General features: G+C 60.0%; 1 protein-coding gene across 15 annotated transcripts; it reads right to left on the bottom strand.

Annotated features, from left to right (window-relative positions):
- Nucleotides 1-202: 202 nt before the first annotated feature.
- Nucleotides 203-20,498, bottom strand: RELT (RELT TNF receptor). 15 transcript variants are annotated; one of them, XM_074014681.1, is made up of 12 exons: nucleotides 20,359-20,498; nucleotides 7,697-7,766; nucleotides 6,245-6,319; nucleotides 5,949-6,115; nucleotides 5,647-5,726; nucleotides 5,044-5,351; nucleotides 4,397-4,654; nucleotides 2,952-3,032; nucleotides 2,553-2,634; nucleotides 2,115-2,372; nucleotides 1,565-1,763; nucleotides 203-1,406 (listed from the first exon to the last, which is right to left on the bottom strand). In XM_074014681.1, exons 7-12 carry the CDS (start codon nucleotides 4,497-4,499, stop codon nucleotides 1,359-1,361), a joined length of 771 nt encoding a protein of 256 aa, XP_073870782.1. In that variant the 5' UTR covers nucleotides 4,500-4,654; nucleotides 5,044-5,351; nucleotides 5,647-5,726; nucleotides 5,949-6,115; nucleotides 6,245-6,319; nucleotides 7,697-7,766; nucleotides 20,359-20,498; the 3' UTR covers nucleotides 203-1,358. The 15 variants fall into 15 exon arrangements, 13 of the variants coding, with proteins under 13 accessions (XP_073870782.1, XP_073870783.1, XP_045227273.1 ...); XM_074014682.1 differs by having other exon boundaries at nucleotides 5,044-5,141; XM_045371338.2 differs by lacking the exon at nucleotides 5,044-5,351.
- Nucleotides 20,499-20,738: the final 240 nt, after the last annotated feature.

Raw genomic sequence — 20,738 nt, 5'->3', positions numbered from 1 at the left:
AGCCCTGCCTCTAGCTAGGGGCTTTGGTGAGAACCAGATGAGCTGATGGGTCTTCTCTGGGCCCTGCTTCCCCGGCTGCTGAGGTGCAGGAACTGCAAGGGGAGGGCAGCCTGCCATGGTGCCCAACACAGGGCAGGGCTGGACAGGTACAAGTGGAACAGGCAGATAAGCTGGGAAGGGCACAGAGAAAAAGAGCTCCTCGTGACAGCACTTTCCCACCTTTTATTATTCAACACATGGAAGGGGATGGAGACACAAGGATAGGGCAACGGCAAGTTTCAATAAATAAGAGAAACAGGACGGACAGGCAGCGGGGCCCATGCCTGCACGGCCCCACATAAATAACCAGGTTGCTGAGCCACAGTGGAGGTCAGGGCTGGGCCTGGCAGCTACCTGCACTGCCCAGAAGCACTGGCACCACAGGGACGCAGAAACCACTGAGGCCCAAGGTGTGCTCCAGCCCCACCAACACTCTTCTCCCTAAAGCTCCTGAGATCTTGGGGCCGGCTGGGCAGGCTAGGGCTCTGTATCATAGTCCTGCCGGGATCAAGTCTGTTTTTTTCGGTTTCATTTTAAAAAGCTGGGGGAGGGGCAGGCACATGCATTAAGCCCCTTCTGTAGCAGAGCCATGGATGGACAGCCCCGTTGGGGTCTAGAAGGCAGAGGCCCTGGAAGCAGCAAAAACGGGGCTGGATAAAGCTACTAATAGGAGGGATGGTAGAGCCCAGCTCCCCAGCCCCCCACAACCCAGCCCAGAACCCACAAAGAGCTGAAGAGGCCCTGGGTACTGAGAACGTCTCTCCCTACTTCACAGTCAGAAAAGTGGACCCAGCGATGGCCACAGACGTGCCCAAGATTAGAACCCAGGGATTCATTCTCCTAGCCCAGGACTTTCTGTTGCCCCTTCCCTTTATAGACCTGCTGGAAGAGGAGGGGGAGGCACATCTGCTCTAGGGCCCTGTACAGAGGCAAGGGTGTGGCTAATTACCAAGGAATGGGGCCAGGGGTGATGGCACGGGCCCCTCCCCTCTGCCAAGCCCAGCCCTCTGATGATACAGAGAATCCCGTGGGCTCCTAGGATCCAGCCAGGGCAAGCACGGGGGTCGGGGCATCCTGCAGGGGAGCAACCTGGCAGCAGGGCCGGGGCGGGGCTCAGTGTGCTCCTGTACACAGTGCCCGCCGCCACCTGCCTCCTCACTGGGGCGGACACTCCCACCTCCAGGCCTTGGTCTTTGCTGTCTTGTCTGCTGGGCCATTGCTTCTCGGTCCTCACAGTCCCAGCTGCAGCTCCACCTCCTCCAGGAAGCCTTCGGAACCTCCCAGGGCAGGGCCGCAGTGTCCTCAGACTAGACCGCCCCTCAGATGACCAGGTTGCTCTCACTTAGGCGGACCACGTAGCGGTTCTCCTGGTGGACAGGGGTGAGGGGTCAGAGCTGAGTCAGGGGCTGGCTTCTGGCTCCAGGAAAGTGGCCCCTGCCTAGGGCCCACCGCACTTCCAACCCTACCCCGTCTTTGGTCAGGGTTGGCCCAGGTGCCCACAGATACCTTTCTCCTTGGCCCTCACCTCGGTCTTGTTCTCTGCTGGGGGCTTCAGCCACTTAGTATGGCTTCCGCCACTTCCTAGCAGTGCCTGCTGCTCAGCGGGGAGGCCAGGTTGTGGGGAGTCAGGGAGATCACCCGCCGAGGGCCCAGCCTCCGTGATGGTCTTCACCTCAGACACCATTGAACTTGTCCGTTGCTCAGGAATTCGAGCCACGCGGAACCTGTGAGGAGAGTGGGGCAATCATCCCCGTTAGCGGGGAACCCCAGGCACAGAGAAGGCAGCACATGCCCGGGGTCACACAGCAAGTTCATGGTCCAAAGCCTGAGCCTGGAGGCCCGGGTGCCATGGGGGCCAAGATGCTGCCCTAGGGACACAAGGGTTCCATGTGAGACACAGCGTCACTGGGAAGTCCTGATCTCTCTGGCCACCCCCACTGCCCAGAGAGGCCCAATAAGGGCAGGGCTCCCAATGAGCAGGGTGCTCAGGGCCCAAGCTGGGGCCCTGCCTCCCCCTCCAGGCCTCCAGGCTGTCACGTCTTTACCTGCCCCTGCTGTGTCTGTGCCCACCTCACCTGCCCACAGATAAGATGGTGATCTCGCCCTGGCGCCCTGCCTTGGCCCCGGCCTTGGGAACCCTGGTCGGGTTAGGCAGAAAGCTGGGAGCAGAAGTAGTGGCAGCTACAGCCTCAGGGGACAGCAGCACCTCAGGCCACTTCTTCTGGCTACAACGGGAGCAGCAGGGGCCAGAGAGCGAGGCCAGGCCCTGCACGGTGTGGAGGTGGTGGCGGTGCGGGCAGATGTGCGGCACGTTCGGGGGCGCTGGCGGCAGCCTGCAGGGGGCACAGGCAGAAGTGGCCATAGGCCAGGCCAGGCCAGGCCAGGGGCAGGAGACCCCAGCAGGCAGTGGAGGGAACAGGGTGACTCGAGGAGGGAGACCCAAGTGGGAGATCCCCAGGAGGCAGGCTGGTTAATGGGGTTTTGGCCTCGTCATCTCCCACCAGCCCACTCACTTGGACACAGGCCTGTGGCTCGTCTGCACCAGCTGTTTGCTGTGGTACTCTTTCAGCAGCTCCTCCAGGGCCGCAGCATTCTCTGTGGGCAGCTGCAGTCAGACCCTCGCTCTGGCCAGATGGGACACGCCTCCCACCCCCTGCCTCAGCAGAGAACCCCCCACCTACCCTCCACACCACCGCACCCAGCCTGGGCTGTGCACCTTTTCTCCCACTTCATCAGGCAATTACAGGAGGCAGAGGTGTGCACTCCTGGGTCAGAGAGCACCAGGCGGCTCGAGGCACCCTGGCAGGGAAGGCAGAGCAGGGGGGTACTCTGCCCACCACGGCTGCCTCACAGGCTTCTGGAGGAAACCCTCTTCTCCTGGGCACTGGGATGGGGTCAGACCTTCTCCTCACCTTTCTTCTCTGTGATCAGGCGCACCAGGACCCCAATGGTGTCCTCATTGACATCCTCAGTCCGGTAGGCAGGGTTGATTCCTGGGGAAGACAAGGGCCCTGATCTTCAGGAAGAGGGGGAAGTCACGCTCCTGAGCTAAACCACGTCTGCCAGCAGAGGGCACCCCTGGCCTTCTTAAGGGCCATAAGCATGTGCGTTTAGGTGACAAGTCTCCTAGAGCCCTGCAAATGTGGGATCCAGGCTCAGAGAAGCCCATATCACGTTCACGACTCAATGCCGCTGCTTCCTGCACTAAGAGCCCGGGTGCATACAGGCTTCAGGGCCACGAGAACTCCAGTCATTGACTTGGGCAGGGGAGGGGGCGGTGCATCAGCATCTACTGGGTCTGCACTGTCTCCTCAGCCTCAGGGAGCTGTGGGCTGCCACCCTACCCAGAACTCCCCAAATCTACAGCAAACTGCCATTCCATGGCCTCTTTACCGTGCCCTGTCTGTGTAACAATTTAAATGAGGGCCCCTAGTCAGCTTTGGGCCCAAATCTCAAGAGTGTGAGAATGGGCCACGGTGATCAACCCTGCGCCCAGCAGCAAACAGAGCTCCTGGGACTTGCACCGAGGCAGCATCCAGCAGTTAAAGGAAGTCTCTAGGAAAACAAGCGCAGTCCCAGGCAAAATGGCCCTGAGTCACCACGTTCCCTCCTGCCGGCCTAATGATCCTGTCCCCTTCCTGCCCCTGCCAGACTTCAGTGTCAGGACTTAGAAGGGGCTCTGGCTCCCATGCCAGCCCCAGACAGCCCAGCGTGCTAGCAAGGGAGATGCCATTTCACTCATGATGTGGCCATAGGATCCCATGGGCCCAGGGGAGGGTGTGTGCACGTGGGCCCCTGCCCTGCAGGGGAGTGGTGGTGTGGGGAAGAAGGAAAGGGGCCCGGGGCCCTGGGGGTGAAGGTGGTACCACATGCCTGTCCCTCTGGTTCCAGGCCTTGTAACTCAAACGACAGCCTGGAACTGAAACCCAAGCCCCTCGTGGTGCCTACCCAGAACAGAACAGCTGCCCTACCAGCCCTCCTGACACAGGGCACTCCCCCTACTGCAGGCCAGAGGTCAGAGGTCACCTTGAGTAACTCCAAGGCCATCTGACCCTGGAACCATACACACAACTGTGGCCTCTAAAGAGTCCAGATCCCCACATCTGGGCAAGGCTTCACCCAGGGCGGGATCCCACTGAAGCCGCTTGACCAGCTGTGCCGCCTCTGCTCTGCCCCCACGGCCACACCTCTGTCCCCTCACCTTTCCTCCCATGTTGTCAGTCTGCAGCTGTCACCTCCCAGGCCTCTCCCTCTCAGACCCCAGAGGCCAGGCAAGGTTCTGCTGGCAGCCCTCAAGTGGAGCTGGGGCTGGGCTCATGCCCCCATCCTCCCCACCTGGACCCCAGCCGGGCCTCACCACTGCCTCCACCTCCAGGGCCGGGCCCGACCTCCTTGTGCGCCGTGCAGTGGTAGCCCTTCCGCTTGAGGAGGTTGCACACCAGGATGCCCAACAGCCCCATGAGGCAGAAGACAGGCACGATGGCGATGACCGCGTACTGGGCGGCCGTCTCCTCTGGGCCACCTGCCCGGGTGCCATTCCCAGGCTGCCGTGTCTCACCACCGCTGCTGGCCCCTGCTGCCACCTCCACGCCACGTCGGGCCCGCCGACCCCACTCTGAGCATCACAGACGATGGAGGCAGGACAGAGGCAGTGACACAAACACAGAGAGACAGGGGCCCAGGGCCTGAGTCAGAGGGGGCTGCAGGAGAGCCAATGCACCCAGGGCAGCCCACTCCCCGCCATGCTGGGGATGCAAAGGTCAACCCGCTGCCCTCCTGTTTTCCTTTCTGGCCATCAAAGCATTGTCCTGAACAAGGCCTCCTCAAGACGCTCAGACACCCAGCCCCACCCTCCCCTCACGCTTGGGTCAGGGAGTGAAGAGACGGCACACAGGGCACGTGCCTCAGCACAGGGTGATGGGATCTGCCTCCCTGTGGCCTGGCCGTGAATCCAGTGCCTCAGGGGTGACGGACTCAGCAGCGGGAGGAGGTGCATGTGTGTACCTGAGTGTGTGCGTGAGCTCACTCATCTGCATGGGTTTTTTTAGGCAGGGTCTCGCTCTGTTGCCCACGCTGGAGTGCAGTGGTGTGATCACAGCTCACTGCAGCATGGAAATCATGGACTCAAGCAAACCTCCCACCTCAGGCTCCCAAGTAGCACCACCACGCCCGGCTAATTTTTTTATTTTTATTTTTTGCAGACAGGGTCTCGCTGTGTTGCCCAAGCTGGTCTCAAAGTGATCCTCCTGCCTTGGCCTTCCAAAGTGCTGAGATTACAGGCATTAGCCACTGCACTTGGCTGGCATGAATCTCTGAGGAGATGGGGACAGGGTACAGGGGACAGGTCAGCATGTGAGTCCCCAGCCCCCAGCTGTGGCTGCCACCTGCAGGATGCTCTCTGCCACTTGGAAGCATGGTGGACAGAAACAGCCAGGGGAGCGGCTGACTGTGCCCTGCTGGAGACCCTTTGGCTACACGCCCTGCCCTGGGCTGGAAGAAGGACCCCACTGCCCCCACATGAACACTGCAGAGGCTGCTGGGCTCCAGCTCACTGGCCCCCTCCCGCACATACGCCTGCACCAGTCCTAGCACCAGTCTGCCACTCACCATCACAGCCGTGAATACCCAGAGGTGCCCAGGAACACGGTTGACATGGAACACGGGGAACCCCCCAAGGCCCAAACCACCTGCGAGGAAGGAAGATACCACTGAGGCCCAGAAGTTTCCCCAAACACTATCCTTAGGAGAGGCTGGATGCCTTCCTTCCAGGCACCCTCATTGGTCCTGCCCCATCCCATTTCACAGATGGGAAAACTGAGGCCTGCTCAGGATACAATAAGGCTGGGACCCCAGGATCCAGAGTCCTGGTCACCCAGCCAGGAGCCCTCCCCGCACTCCCTTTGGCTTACCCAGGCCAGCAGTCTCCACAGAGTGTATCTTGAGTTGCCGTGCCCACCTGGGCCTCCAGCCTCCTCTGAAGGCTGCAGCGGGCATGGGGCTGACATGGGCTGGAGCCCCATGCAGCTGAGAAGGTGCCTGGGGGGCAGGGCCTGCATAATGTGCCCTGACCTGGGTTCTGTGGGAGGTAAAGGGTGAGAGCACGGCCAGGAGTCAAGTCTGAGGATCCCTGGGGGGCCAGGCACAGGACTCTGCCCCCGGCCCTCAGGGCCCTCCCAGGACAGGTAGGAGGCAGGGCAATGCTCACCAGGTCAGGCTCCTCTCCAGGTGGGCACTGCCAAAGGGTTGTTGATGTCAGGGTGGCCAGAGGCCAGGGCAGCAGCTGGAAGAACAGTAGGCATTGAAAGAGGCAGAAAGTGCTGGGTGTGGGGTCTCTGGGGTCATCTATCCCCCACTTATTTCCTGAAAGCCCAGTGGTGAGGACCACTGACCACTCCACCCGGGCTTCAGGGACACACTCTTCTAACCTCAATCCCTCACACTGAGGAAAACCTGTCCTGTCCCAGACCTGCTGCGTGGCCAGTACCTGGGGATGGAGAGAGCCACATCTGGCTCTGGAAAGTGCTGGAAACCCCAGATAAGGCCACATCAGGATCTCAAGCCCTTCCAGCTAACCAGAACAATGAGGAGGAAATGCTTCCGAATCCTCTCTCATATTCTGTCCCCCTTCCTCCCGCCTTGGGTCCATCTGTGCCCCCATCACAGCTGGGCATATCATTAACCAGCCTCATTTATCATCCCTGGAGCCAAGTCTGCAGGTGGCGCTTCCTATTCTGGGCCCTCCCTTCAGCGAAAGTCTCCAGGACCAGATCCTCCTCTGCCACCTCCCCTCGACGCGAGGCCACTCCATTCACATCCACACACCCAAACAGGGAGCCACATCCCAAAGGAAAGCTCCGTCTTCTCAGTGTGTGTCCCCAGCCCATTTCACTAGGAGTTCCCTCTGTTTCCCATTGTTAGGAATGAACTGTCTCTCCTGAATCCCTCCTGGAGGAGACCTCAGTCCCCCAATTTGGCCTAGGCTGGATGGGGCCACCATCAGCTGCCCTGGAGATGGAACAGGGATCTCCTCAGACCCCAGAGCGGCTCCCAGCACCTGCTAAGGCTGGAAGGCCTCCTGTTGTAAGGAGCAACCCTTAGCAAGGCCCAAGGCCAAGTCTCGCCCTCCCTGAGCTTCTAGCGTCACAGCAGAAAGATGGGCCCCAGAGCAGACCCCAAGATGCTGTAAGTCTGTAATGCAGACTCGCCAGAAGCTCCAGGCAGCTGGCCTGATCCTATGATCCTGGGACCTGGAATCTGGGACCCCCCAGAACAATACAGATCTTGAACCCCAGCATCTGAGGTGCTATGGCTCTCAGGGTCCAAATCCCAGCCCTCTTTTGCCCAGTTTCCTCTTGGTGCCCAGCCTACCCTCCAGGCTGGGCTCTGTTCTCATGCCTGCGTGCCAACGGGCATCTTGCCCTCAGCCATGCCTGCCTTGCCCATAAATGCCAGCAGGCCCTTCCTTCTCCATCTCCCTGACAAGCCTGGGTGGGCCCAGAGGTGCTTCCTAGGGTCCGACTGCCTCAGAGTCTTCAAGAGCTGAGTCACTGAGCCCTGCCCGGCATGGGGTTCCCGGGAAGTGTCTGCACCCTCTTGCTGGAGGGCTGCAGGGCAGACGTGCGACTTTTCTCCTTCCCAGGGACCATCCCCAACTCACCATAAGGAAGCAGGACAGGGGCCGGCACAGCAGACTTGGCTTCATCCTGAGGCCCCTGGTGGTCGCTGGCCTAGGGCAGATGGAGAGGAGGCTCGGCCGAGCGGCAGGGACAGGCAGGCGGCTGCTGTCCCCTCAGCACCACTTCCAGGATAACAGGACTCATGGGGAGCGGGCAAGGTGCTGCTGGCTCCACACCCCCAAGCCCCCAAGAGGGGGCTGCCCTGCCTGGGAGCCGGCCTCACAGGGCAGCACAGGCGGGAAGGCAGGAAGAAGGCTCTGCAGGCTGGGAGACTTCCCAGAGGAGGAAGGGCTTCCTTCCCCTTCCTTAAACTGCCAGGTGCCCCGAGGCATCAGGAGGGGAAGGAAGTGCGTGTGGCGGCCTGTGTCCCTGATGACAGGGTTGCAACCAACACCCAACACCCCAGCCCGCCTCCACACTCCAGCCCAGTGCGCCAGGCTCAGGCTCCCGCCGCCTCCTCCTCACAGGTCTGTAAGCATGCCCGGCCTCTGCCTTCACTCCTGCAGCTTCTGGTCCAAGGATGGCCTTTTCCTTTACCCTTCAAAGCCCAATGCGAAGGCCTCTCTTTCCAGAAGCTTCTCTAGAAGCTTTCCCCAAAGTGGGTCTGGCTCCCACAGCTCCCCACCCCATCTAGGTCCTGGTCCTTCTGCATGGCCACTGTCCATACCTCTTCCAGGGAGGCTGACTCCTCCCTTGAGGCTGGGACATGTCTGGCCACAGCTCTGCCTCAGGCAGACCTATGGGGCTGGGGTGGTCATGGCAGCCAGTGCTCTGTCTCTGTCATCTCTCCAGCACCTAATGCGTGCGGACACTGGAGAAATCAGTATGAACAAGACAGACAAGGTCCCTGTCTGCAAGGAGCTCCAGCCCAGGGGAGACCTAACTGCAAACAGAGAGGTGTCCCCACCAGTTGGTGGTAAGTGCCAAGAAACAAAATAGAGTGGGAGTGCAGTGTGTGATACTTCAGAGAAATATCCATGGTGGCGCCACAGCCCACCGGTCTGAGACTGAGGCCCCCAGGTGATGGTGGCCTGCTCTGGAGAAGCCTTCAGCCAGTGGAGGAGGTGGACACAGCAGGACAAAGGACTCACATCAGACAGCAGAAGGTATGGTGGCAGAGCAAGGAAGTCCGCTGTGTACTCCCTGGAGGCCTGGCTTCAGGGACACCAGGCTGAGAGAAGCTGTTCTCCTCAGGTCACACGCAGCCTCTTAAGCCCAGGGGCAGCCTGGGAACCCAGCCACTGGCTCAGGGCTGCCGCAGGCTGAGGCCCCCCGCTGTGACTCCAAGCCCAGTGAGGTGAGAAAAGCGCCTCCTGTGGTAGGTCCCAGGTCACTCAGAGCCCTCTTCCTGCAGGCAGCCCGGCCTTCCCGCCTAGAATAGCAGCCCAGGAAACCGATCTGTCCACCCACCCTCCCTCTTGGCAGACCTCAGAGGGGCCCAGGGTTTGAGTTACACTCAGGGGAGGGAGTGGGCAGCGGTCACATCATCTCGGGACTCTCCAGGTCACTGGCAACCACTCTGGGTCCCAGGCCAGCTCAGGGAAAAGCCAGGGACAGGAGAAGGTAAGGCTACAGTATAGGGTGGAGGCCACACTTCACAGTCAACACCCAACAAATGACACCCCCAGGCCATGTGGGGAGGGCCCCCTGTCCTTCCTCGAATTTGGTCACAAGTCCTCCTTCCAGTTTCTGCCCCAAAGTGTCCTGTCCCCTTGCCAGGGCCCAGCTTCCACCTCGAGCCTGTCTCCCCATGGCCCCTCCCCTGTCCTTTGAGGGATCTAACCCACAGACCTGACCATGAGCCCCGAGTCCTCAGGCTTCACTTCCCCACTAGGCCTGACTGTGTATGACAGAGCCCGATGGTAGGGGAGGAGGGGTGGCAGGCTGTGGTGGGCATGGTAGCTCACGCCTATAATCCTAGCACTTTGGGAGGCGGAGGCAGGTGGATCACGAGGTCAGGAGTTCAAGACCAGCCTGGCCAAGATGCTGAAAGCCCGTCTCTTGTAAAAATACAAAAATTAGCCAGGTGTGGTGGTGCATGCCTGTAATCCCAGCTAGTCAGGAGGCTGAGGCAGGGGAATCGCTTGAACCTGGGAAGCGGAGGTTGCAGTGAGCTGAGATCGCACCACTGCACTCCAGCCTGGGCGACAGAGCGAGACTCCGTCTCAAAAAAAAAAAAAAAAAAAAAGACAAAGCCAGGGGCAACCCGATAGCCCAGCCCCCAGCTCTAGCAGCCCTCCATGTCCCCAAGGTAGGCCCAGAGGGCTGATGCGGGGGTGAAAAGAGGCCAAACAACCACAGCAGAGAGCCCTATAACCACCCCGACCCCAGGTGGCACCTGCTAGCCCACAGGGAGCAGATTTGCAGCTGCTTATCTGCAGACAGATGCAGAGCTGTGTGATCTAGAACCTTCCAGGAGGAAAGCAGGGTCCAAAGGCCCAGACTCAAAGCCAGCAAGGGCCCACTCCAGCACACGCACAGACACTGCCACCTAGGGCCTTGCGCCTTCTAATTATGCACCTTCTCATTACCCCAAATCAGCACTTACTCCAGTCTGGCTGCCCGGCCCCCACACTCAGCCCAGACTGAGCCCCTGCTGGACTTGCCCAGTCAGGTAGAAAGGCCTGGTGCACACACACGTCCACACCTGCTGCTCAGCACCCCTACCCCCTGCCCCATGAGGCCTCCACTATCTAAATCAGCCCTGGAACCGTGACCAAAAAAACAGTTCAGATGGAAGCCCCTTCGGCTGCGAGGGGATTTGTGAAGGCCCCATATCCACCTCTGCCTCACCCTGAAGGCTGGGCAGTCAGTGAGGCGCCAGAGCCTCTGATGCCTGACAGAGGAGAGCCACACCCAGCCACAGTGGATGGGGAAGAGGGGCCCCAGGGAGTAGCAGAGAAGGAACTTAGCTTAGAGGCCACTCCTCCCATGTCTCCTAGCCTAGGGCCCAGTCTCCACTGCCACCAACTCCCTGTGGGACCTTGACATCACTGGGTCTCAGTTTCCTCATCTACAAGATGGGGATGTTCATCTGGCTGGCAAGGCTGTCACGAAGTTTTTGGGGGATTTCTGTTTTGTTTTGTTTTTCTGAGACAGTGTCTAACTCTGCTGTCCAGGATGGACTGCAGTAGCACAATCACAGCCCACTGCAACTTTGAACTTTTAAGTGATCCTCCTGCTTCAGCCTCCTGAGTAACTGGGACTGCAGGCATGCCCCACCATGGTTGAATTTTTAAATTTATTTTTTGTAGAGACAGGGTCTCATTACGTTGCCCTGGCTAGTCTCCAACTCTTGGGCTCAAGCGATCCTCTGGCCTTGGCCTCCCAAAGTGCTGGGATCCCAGGTGCGAGCTGCTATGCCCAGCCAGTCATGGGGTTTAAAGGAGGTAATGAAGCTAAAGTAGGTCATGGGATTTCCTTCTCCACAGCCCTTCTCCTCTGCCCTGCTGGCAGAGGGCTGTGATTAAGTATTTGTTTGCTTACTTGTTTATTCCTTGCTCCCCCACCAGACAGCGGTGAGGCCAGGGACGTCTGTTTTATTTGCCACAAAACTCCACACCCAGCCCCATGTCTGAAGCAGGAGGCCTCCAAACAGGCTCACGAGGCGGGGAGGGTTTCCTCAGACTCAGCCCTCCAAAAAAATGCCCGAAAAATGAGAACCAGAAATTCCCTGGAGAAAAGCCAACTAGCAAAGGCCATGGCCACGGCCCCAAGCTGAGGGCCCCAGACCGTGATTGAGGCCATAGGCGGTGGAGCCCCAGTGAGGTGCAGCCCCAGAGGCCTCAGAGAAAGAGGAAGTTGTGTCACCAGCCCAGGCCACAGGCAGCTTCCCCTTTCCCAGAACTGAAGCTCACTGGGGTCACCTGGGCCCTGCCATGCCACTCCCCTTCCCCTAGGCGGGGCCCTCCCCTTCCCTACAGTCCCTAAGCTCTCCCAGGGCCTGCACCCATTGCTCCTGCCCCGTCACCCTGTCTCTGACCTCCAGGTCAGTCCCGCCCTGCAGCCTCGGTGCCCTGACACCTAGTTCTGGCCCTGGCCCTGGGCCAGCTCCCACCACCCTCAGGATGCTGTCCTGACGCACCGACACCAACCTCCCCCACCCACACACCTGCCATGCTGAGTGCTTTCCACCCTCACACACACTGCACCTGCTTTCTGCTCTCCCCTCATCGCTTGGCCAGCACCCACTCTTCCTTAGAGCTCAGCTCAAAGTCACCTCCTCCTGGGAGTACCCTCACCCCCACCTCCCCCTCAGCATTCATGGTGCCATGCAGATCCCATTACCCAGCCCCTTCCCCACCACGAGCTGCCTGCTCCATGCCCAGTGCTGACCCGGGCGGGTATGGGCTGATTTGGGGGAGAAGGCAGAAAAGGCGCTCTTGGTAGAGAGCCCAGCTATGCCGAGCTAGAAGGGCCAGTGAGCAGGCTGAGGGGGAAGGAGCCCAGAGGCTGGGGTGGGTCAGAACCCAGATCTGAACCCCTGGGTTAACTTGGGGATACAAAGTGTGGGGTGCAGTCCTGCTCTGCTCTGTCCTGCACTGGCTCTGTGGCCCGCCTGCAGAGGGCTGTGGTGAGGCTGAAAGGAGAGAATCACATTAAGTACTCAGCACAGAGTAAGCACTCCCCACACTTCACTGTGACTCAGTTTCCCTACGTGTGGAATGTGGAGAAGGGCACACAACTTTTTTTACGTTCAGTGCCTGGCGCAGAGTCTGGTACACAGGTGGTGCTGGGTTCGCCCTGGTGGGAATCTGGAGGGCGGGAGGGTGGAGGAGACGGTAGGAGTCTGGAGGAGTCTGGGAAGGTTGGTGGGCAGTGCTCAGGTCACACCAAGGCTCAGCTGCCTGCCAAAAAGCCTGTACTTCTCCCTAGGGCCTATGGGAGCCTGGAAGGGTTAAGCAGGGGAGGGAGAAGAATGAACAGTTTGGTCTCAGCAGGCTCCCCGGGCTGCCTGCCAAGAGAGGCTACACTGGGGGAGATGGAGGTGGGGGCCAGCGCCCACCTGGAGCAGGGCAGGTGGGGAGGCAGCTACTCTGCTTCCCAGATAGTGGCTCCTGAGCCTGTGGACCTCCCTCTGGCCTTCAGAGGCTAGGGTTGCCTGGAAACAGAGCTGGACACAGGCCTCCCTTGGCGGTGGCCGCACCCAAGGCAGGAAGACAAAGGCCACCCATCAACAGAGAAATCCAGGTTAGCAAGGAGCCCAGCGGTTCCCTGGCAACTGGGGCTGAAGTAGGGCAGTGACCACACTGGGTGGCTTTCCCTCCTCCACACTCACGGGGAATGGAACAGACCCCAGCCCTGTGCAGGCCAGGCCCTCGTCCTGGGTTGCTGCCTTTACTTGCAGGAGAAGTGAGCATTCCTGTTTCATAGCTGGGCAAACTGAGGTCAGGGGATGTCACTGGCGGGGGTCACGGAGCCAGTAAGAGATGAAGCAGGAATGGAGCCCAGGACTGTCTCTCTTCTGCCTCCTTTCACCCTGCAACTTAGCCCAGGACCTGGCACATCCTTTCACCCTGCAACTTAGCCCAGGACCTAACACATAGTAAACGTCCTTGCAGTGTTTGCCAACCTGATGGTGGAGGCCAGCAAGCTAGTAGCACCCAGTAGGCGGCTCAACTGAGGGTCTGTTACTAAGGACCCAGGAGGGCCCCAGGAGAAGGTGCTGTCTGCACCGCCATCCCATGGGGCCTTTAGGAGTTGCCTGCATCTATACTCCTTTGCATATTGTTCTAGTCTGTGCCAGCTCTGGCAGGAAAGGGAGCTGGGAACTGAAAGAGACAGGAAGACCAGGGAAGTCTGGGAATTCCCAGAGCGGGGAAGAAGAGGTCCCAGGGTGGAGCCCCAGCTCACTAGGGCTGCTGCTGGGATCCCAGAGATGTGCGGAGGCTGGCTCAGGGCCACTCAGTGAGAAGGGCACTCCACTCCCGCCCCTTCCCACAGGTCTGGGCAGCCATGAGCTCCCAGGTCACCACACTGGGGTATGCACCCCTCAAATCCTAGACCCCTAATCCTGTACCACCTCGTGGCCAGGCAGCAGCTGCTCCCCAGCCCACCCTCAGCCACACCCCTAGAAGCTGGGCATGGTTCCGCACCTCAGACCTCCTGGCTGCCACCGGGCCTGGGCTTCAGTGGCTCAGGTGGATGGGGTGGGGCTGAGGCTAAGGGGGCTAAATTGGCCCCTTGAGGCCAAGAAAAGGGCTGAGGTGGCCACACCTGGCCCACCCAGCTCCTCCCAGACTGGGTATGGTACAGGTGCAGTCCTCGCCCCACTTCCTGGGTCGAGTCTGGGGCTGGAGGAGGGATGTCTGAGCCCAGACAGTTATCTCTGGCAGAGAGGGGGCTCCCTAACCCTCCTCACTGAGCACTACTGCCTGTCCCCTTCCCACTGTAGGCTGGGTCTCACCCCTTAAAGACAGTGTTCCATGTTTCACATGGAAGAAACTGAGGCTCAGAGAGGCCAGGTGGTAGCCTGTAACAACTTCATCTTGAAGGAGATGAGGTTTACCTACCCTGGAGCAGGGGCAACTGGCAGGCGGCCCTTGCCTGTGCCACCCAGGCCTGGCATCTCCACTGCTTCTGGTCCACCATCGACCTGTCAGCACCTCGGACAGCCGTGTTGCCCACCCTGGCCCAGAGACAGAACAGCAACGGGTCTGGGGGTGCTGAAGGACACCTCACTGCAATCCAGCTCATGCTCTGCTACATCCTCCAAGAAGCCACCTTTGCCACCTGCCCCGGCCATAAATCTGATCCCGAGTCCCTAATGTGCTCAGCATGGGCCCTGCCCCCAATCACCCTGACCTGGAAGACCTGGGCGGAGGCTTTGGGAGGGACTTGGGGGAGACCACAGCCCTGGTCTGCCCCATTCTCCAACTCTCCCCAGACTTGGGGTGCTGCGGAAAGAGGCCTCCCCCACCCCTCCAGGGCCATCCCAGGTCAGGTCCTACCCAGTGGAGCTATGCTGAGGACTGGGGTCAGTGCATGTGCAGTGATGGGGCAGGGAAGAGACAAGGTTGGGCCCTGGAGCAGCCCACCAAGGTTCAGACTCTGGCTCTGTCACTTCGTGGATCTGTAGCCTTGGGCAGGTTACTTACCCTCCCTGAGTTTCAGGGTCTTCCTCTGCAAACAGGGGTGCTAGTCCCTGCCTTATGGGACACTGAGGGCTCTCAACACAGCCCCACTAGGACCAGAGGAACCCAAGCTCAGGACCAAGCAACAGCCAGCCGAGGTCACCCAGAGGCTTGGGTATGGCAAGAGTGCTTTGGGGAACTCCATGTAAATCCTGGCAGCATGAGTAGAGGGGCCTTGGCCTCTCTGGGAGGGCCCTGGGTGCCCATGTCCCAGCCTCTGTGCAGGCCTGCATCCATCTGCTCCCACACCAGCCAGGGCCACGGTCAGGAAGGTAAGGGGTAGTTCAGCAGTCAGGAACCCAGCCCCAACTTCCCAAGCCTGTTTCCCAGTTGCGCCAGTGCAGCTGACCTCATGGTGTGGTGGAGGACTCAGTGTTCACAGGCAACAGGGGCTCTTCTTACAATCAGGCCTTGGGCCAGGCATCCCCTCCTATAGGAAGCCTCCCCAGCCTCCCTGTCAAGGGGGCCCCCTCCCCTCTCCAGACTCCCCCACCCCCCACCCCCGCCATCAGTTTTCAGTCTCCCTTGACTCCTCTAGAAGGGTTGAGGCTCCTTGAGGGAAGGAGGGATTGGGTGCGTGCAGGAGGCCAGACACACAGCGCGCCGGTGGTGCGGGTGGCCAACGTCCTCCCCTCTCACTGTTCCTCCTCACAGGGCATGCACTGGGCTAAGCACAGGTCCCTCCTCTGGAAGCCCCCACTCCTCTCTCTACCTGCACACTCAGACCCTGCTTCTAACTGGCTGTAGAGGTCCCCACTGTCCCCCTCTGTCTGTGACAACTAGCCAGGGCACTTGCTCACAGCCACATGGGCAGTTGATTTATAGAGCTCTCATCTTTCCCAGGATGGCCTAGGAAAGAACTCTGGTCTTCAAGGCCAGCAGACCTGGGTTTGGATCCCAGTGACACTGGGGCCTAGCAAGTGCCTCCCCTCTCTGGGCCTTGGTTTCCCTGCCTGTGCTTGGAGGGAATGATGACCCCCAGGAGTATAAGGCTGAGGATGTGACAGCCTCCTGGGCCGTAATCCCAGGGATGGGCAGAGTAGGGATGCAGCATTGGCTTCTGTCCTCTCTGCCACCCCAGCCCCACTCAGCAGCACCAAGCCTAGGCCCAGACAGACACAGGCTCAGCACACAGTGGGTGTTCTCTCTGTCCAGAGACCACATCCCTGCTCCCCCATCGATCCTGAGTGGGGAATGGCGCCAAACATGCCCTGCTGGGTGATCTCAGGCAAAACCCCTTCCTCTCTGGTCCTCGCTCCTGCTGACCTGGTAGAAGGGCCGGCCCCATAACAGAGGTAGTCAGGTGCCACCCAGCCAGACTAGGTACTGACCAGCCTGGCCCTTCTCAAGAAACTAATGTTAGAATTGTCAGACAAACCCTTTGACCCTCACCTCCTGCCTGGAGACCAGGCTGGGGGCTGGGTGGGATCTGGAGGGCCTGACTCCAACACGAGTGGCCGCGTGACTCAGCCTAGGGTTGCTCTCTGAGTCCAGGTTCCCCCATACCAACTTGGAAAGGAGAGGGCCCGGGTGAGTGCTGTTGTGAGGAAATGCTGGGCCCAGGGCCTGGCGCACAGCAGGACCTGAGCAGGGACAGTTTCCTCTACTGACACAAGATGTCGAGGACCATGGCAAGCACTACACTTGCCCCCTACCCACAGGAGTGGCCGTGAGTCTCTGCCCCCAACCCCAGCACACATTCTGCCTCAGGTCATGGTGAGCACCAGAGACCTGGGTGCAAATCTCCCGGTGCCTCCCAGCACACAGGTGCCGGGATCCTAGGGCAGCTGCCCGTCCTCAGGAAGAGGCCTCGCCAGCACAGAGATGGCAGTGGGAGGGGGTGGGCTGCTGGCCACACTGGCCCCACCAAGCTGAGCACACAGTGCCCACAGGTGCCCCAAACCTGTGCTCATTCCCCAGCAGTGAGGGAGGACACCTGGCCGGTGGCCCGCAACAATGAAGAGAGACTAATTTTGGGCCGGGAGGGCTTCCTGGGCGAGGCAGAGCTGGGGCTATACTCTGAATGGCCAAGAGGGTTCTAGAAAGAGGGAAGCTTTAAAAGCAAAGGCAAGGCAGACGAGGCATCTGGCAAGGAGAGGCAAGGGTGAAGATGTAAATTCTGAAAGACCTTGGAAGGAAAGGCCTCAGTGCCAGATGAGGAGTTTGAACTTTACTTTGTAGGCAAAAAGCAAGAGTTACTCTATGGAGGTCACTCTGGCAGTGTGTGGGAGAACCGATGTGGAAGCAGAGAAGCTGGAACCAGAGCCCGGGCAGGGATGGTAAGGCCGGAGCTGGAATATGAGGCAGGCGGACGTCGGAAGGTGTGTTTTGGGCCTACTTCCAGTGCTGGCCAACCTCCAGCCGCCAGGGAGAGTGTAGACACAGAATGGCCAACTCAGGACAGAAGGCAGGTACCGTGTCTGGAGGGTGAAGGTTCTGGGAGACCTTGGGTAAGTCCCTGAATTCTCAGAACCTCAGTCTCTCCTTCTGTGAAATGAGATTGCACCTGACCCTATGAGTAGCGGCAGGTGCTGACTGGCCCTCAATGTCTCCCCTTCTTGGCTAGACACAGGCCCCTCCCTCTAGCAGCTATCACACCAGTCCCAACTGTGGCCACAAGTGGAAACCCAGCCTGGCCCCACTGTCATCCCCAGAGGCCCAAGTTCCCAGAAAGGTTTGGCTTGGCTAGGGCACAGGCTGAGGCTGGGGGCCTCCTTCAAGGCTGGGATAAGGAGAAGTTAACCCTTCCCCTCTTGCTCCCCCTCCCAGGCCCTAAGCTATTTCCACCTCATTGCTGAGGATGGAAATAACTTGGGCTCAGCCCCTAGAGACCATGACAGCTATTTTCATCAGCCCCAAGCAGCACAGCTTCAGTCATTGCAGAGAGGACCGAGGGACAGACACCATGATCCCCAGTTCCAGTTCTTGGCCAAGTGGCAACAGTGGTCAGAGCCAAAAGGGGTCTCTGGGAAGAAGAGGGAGACCGAGGCCCAGAGACAGTAGAGATCAGCTCAAGGTCACTCCCTGTCTGCTCCCCACCACAACATGCAGATGGATTTGGGGAAATGCCTCTAGAGCAACTGCAAAGAAGGGAAGGGGGCCTCTCAAGTATGATGAAGGTCACCTGGGACTCTCAATTTTCCCTGCTACCCCTAGGCTGTGCTGCTAACTCCATACACTCTTCAAAGCCATGGGGACACTCCCAAAGCCAGGTCCAGGCTCTAGAAGGCAGGGGACAGGTCTTTCTGATGATGTCCGGTTGGGAGTGAGGTCTGGGGAGGAACAGGAATACCATGTAACCCACCCATCCCCAGTGTTCCAGACATGTGTGTACACACACACATCATACTTAGAACTCACAATGGGACACCGTGGCAAGGCCATGCCTATTAGCCCAAGTTTGAGAGACAGAAGCCCAGGAAAGCCAGGAGCAGTTACTAGGAAGGTGGGTGATCCTCTCTCTCAGGTCTCTGGGTTCAGAAGACCTGAATTCCAGTCCTGGCACTGTCCTGACTCTGTACGACCTTGGCCAAGTCACTTTGCTTCTCTGATCCTCAGTTCCTTTCTCTGAAACATAGTCACTACATCTCAGAATCACTGAGAAGATTCAACAAGACAGAACATGAAGTGTTCAGAACAGTGCCTGACACTGTCCCCGACCCTGTCCCCCATCCCTAGAATGCAATCAGCATTTTCCGAGGACAACAGCAGAAGACAGAACTTCCAGATCCTACAGCAAGTGCCACCCACTCCCAGACTAGGGAGCCCAGCTTTCACCCCACCCTGCATGAACCCCACAGGCCCCATATGGGAGAAGGGGCCTCAGAAGGGTCTTGCCCAGATGGCGAAAGGGTTCATGCTCTCCAGCAAGAACTCAGCCTCCCAGACCAGAGACCACTCCTGGGGAACAAGTCTCCCCACTCTCCCCAACCCAAGGAACTGAAGAAAGGACACATAGACAGAGAAGTGAATGTCTATGGATTTGGGATCCATATTGTCTATCAATCCATTTCATGACAGAGGACCAAGAAGCCTTTGGGTGGGAGGCTAATGTTTTCTTGACCAGTTTTGGAGAAGGCTGAGCTTCCAACCCTATCAGTAGCCACTGAGTGCAGACCCTGGGCCACTGTGTCCCCAAGAGAAGCCTGGCCCAACCCCCCCACTGCAGTTTTTCTGCCTGAAGGGAGAACACAGGCGGTTGACCCAAAAACAATAGAGGATCCCAAAGTGATGATTCACAGTCCATTCAAAGCCCAGCACCTCAGTGTGCAGATGGGGAGACTGAGGCCTGCGCGGGGATGCGGGGGGAGTCTGAGAGCAAGATTGTGCCTGGGTCCACTGAGAATACAGATTACACAGGGGCAGAACTTTGCCAGGTGTAGGGACTTCGATGCATGGGTGTGTGGGTGCAGGTAGGCGGGGACACGCTGAGACTACCACAGGGCCCCTTCCCTGCTGCCAGCTGGGCCACCCCAGCAGATGTCGCCCATCGTCGGCTCTCTCCTTCAGCCAGGGCACGTCCCTCAGGGTCCATCTCCTCACTAAGCTGAACTCCTAAGGGGTGCCCTCGTGGGGACAGCCCTGGAGACCCTTGTCTCCTGGTTCCCCAACTTCCTCATCACCCCCCATCTGCTGGAAGGTGTCCTAGGTCCGGTCTCTCCTCCTCCTGCCTCTTACTCATCATCGCCCTAGGTGCAGACAGACAGACAGACAGACACACACACACACACACACACACACGCTCTGACACCACTTGACCCCACACGCACACCATGGCGCCAGCTAGCTTGGCTCATTCTCAGTCACTTGGTCTCCTCTCCCTCTATTTCACACTCACAGTAACGGGTGGCCCTGGCCCTGCGTCGGTCACGCCCCAGGCCACGCACTTCGTGACCCCAGTGACCCCGGGTCTCTCCCTCACAACACACGCACACACGCTGCCTGTCTCCCACACACAGAGCCCCTCTGTGTCGCCTGCTCGGCCCGGCGTCACCGCCCAGTGTTCCAGCCACACGTTCGCCCGGCCAGGCCGCCTCACGCGCCGTGTCACCCACAGTCACGGGCTGACACCGTCCAGACCCCCCCTCGGCCGCCCCGCGCCGCAGCCGCGCCGAGGCGCCGCCGTCCAGTCCGCACCCCAACCTGGTCTCCGTCCAAGTTTCCCGGGTCAGGGATCTCTCCGGGCCCCACCGGCCCCTCACACCGCAAGTTCCGCTGCTTCCCCGCGCGCCCCCCGACAGCCACGGCGCAGGGCCGGCCCAGAATCGCGGCCGGAGGACCTGCAGGTCCCGGGGCTCGGAGACTGGGGGGGGCCGGTGCGCGGAAGGCGCCGGGACAGGACGCGAGACTGGGGGAGTGGGGGGGCGGCGCGCGGCAAGGCTGCAGCATCCGCCGCGCCCGCGAACTTCCTCAGAGACGCGGGGAGGCAGGGGGCGCCTCTAGGGTCAGTATCCCGCTGGCCCGGCCGCGGCGAGCGGACTCTGGATGGGGGCTCCGCGCGCCCTCCTTACCTGGCCGCGCCGCGGCAGCTCCAGCTCGGCTCCCCGTTCGACTCGGCGCCCCGGCCCGGCTCGGCTAGCGCCAGTGAAGCAGCGCAGCCTGCGCGCCTTTTGAATGAATCGCCTGCCGGGCCGGGAAGGTGCGCAGCCCCGCCCCCTCACGTCACGGCCTCCGGCCCCGCCCCCGACGTCAGAGCCCTGGCTGCGCCCCCGGCCCCACTCACCCCGAGCCGCGGAGAGTCTGGCCGCTCTGCCGCCGGGCGGCGCTGCTCTACGTCGCCCTCTCTCGCGCCCCTGGGAACTGCAGGGGGCTGCGCGGGACTGGGAGACTAGGCCCAGAGGGCCTCTTGAATCCGCCTCTTCAGGGCTCCGAACCAAGAAAGAAGGGGTTG

The sequence above is a fragment of the Macaca fascicularis genome, chromosome 14 (assembly GCF_037993035.2).
Source record: "Macaca fascicularis isolate 582-1 chromosome 14, T2T-MFA8v1.1".
NCBI lineage: Eukaryota > Metazoa > Chordata > Mammalia > Primates > Cercopithecidae > Macaca > Macaca fascicularis.
Note: the sequence above shows the minus strand (reverse complement) of the source record. Positions and strands in the feature narration are given on the sequence as shown.

Excerpts from the sequence above, each read along its gene's own strand:
- RELT (XM_065528697.2), bottom strand. Across the intron at positions 6,320-7,696 it reads CCCTGTCCTGCTTCCTTATG|CTGCTGCCCTGGCCTCTGGC; the intron begins GTGAGTTGGGGA and ends CTGTTCTTCCAG. Across the intron at positions 1,407-1,564 it reads CAGCAGAGAACAAGACCGAG|GAGAACCGCTACGTGGTCCG; the intron begins GTGAGGGCCAAG and ends CCTGTCCACCAG.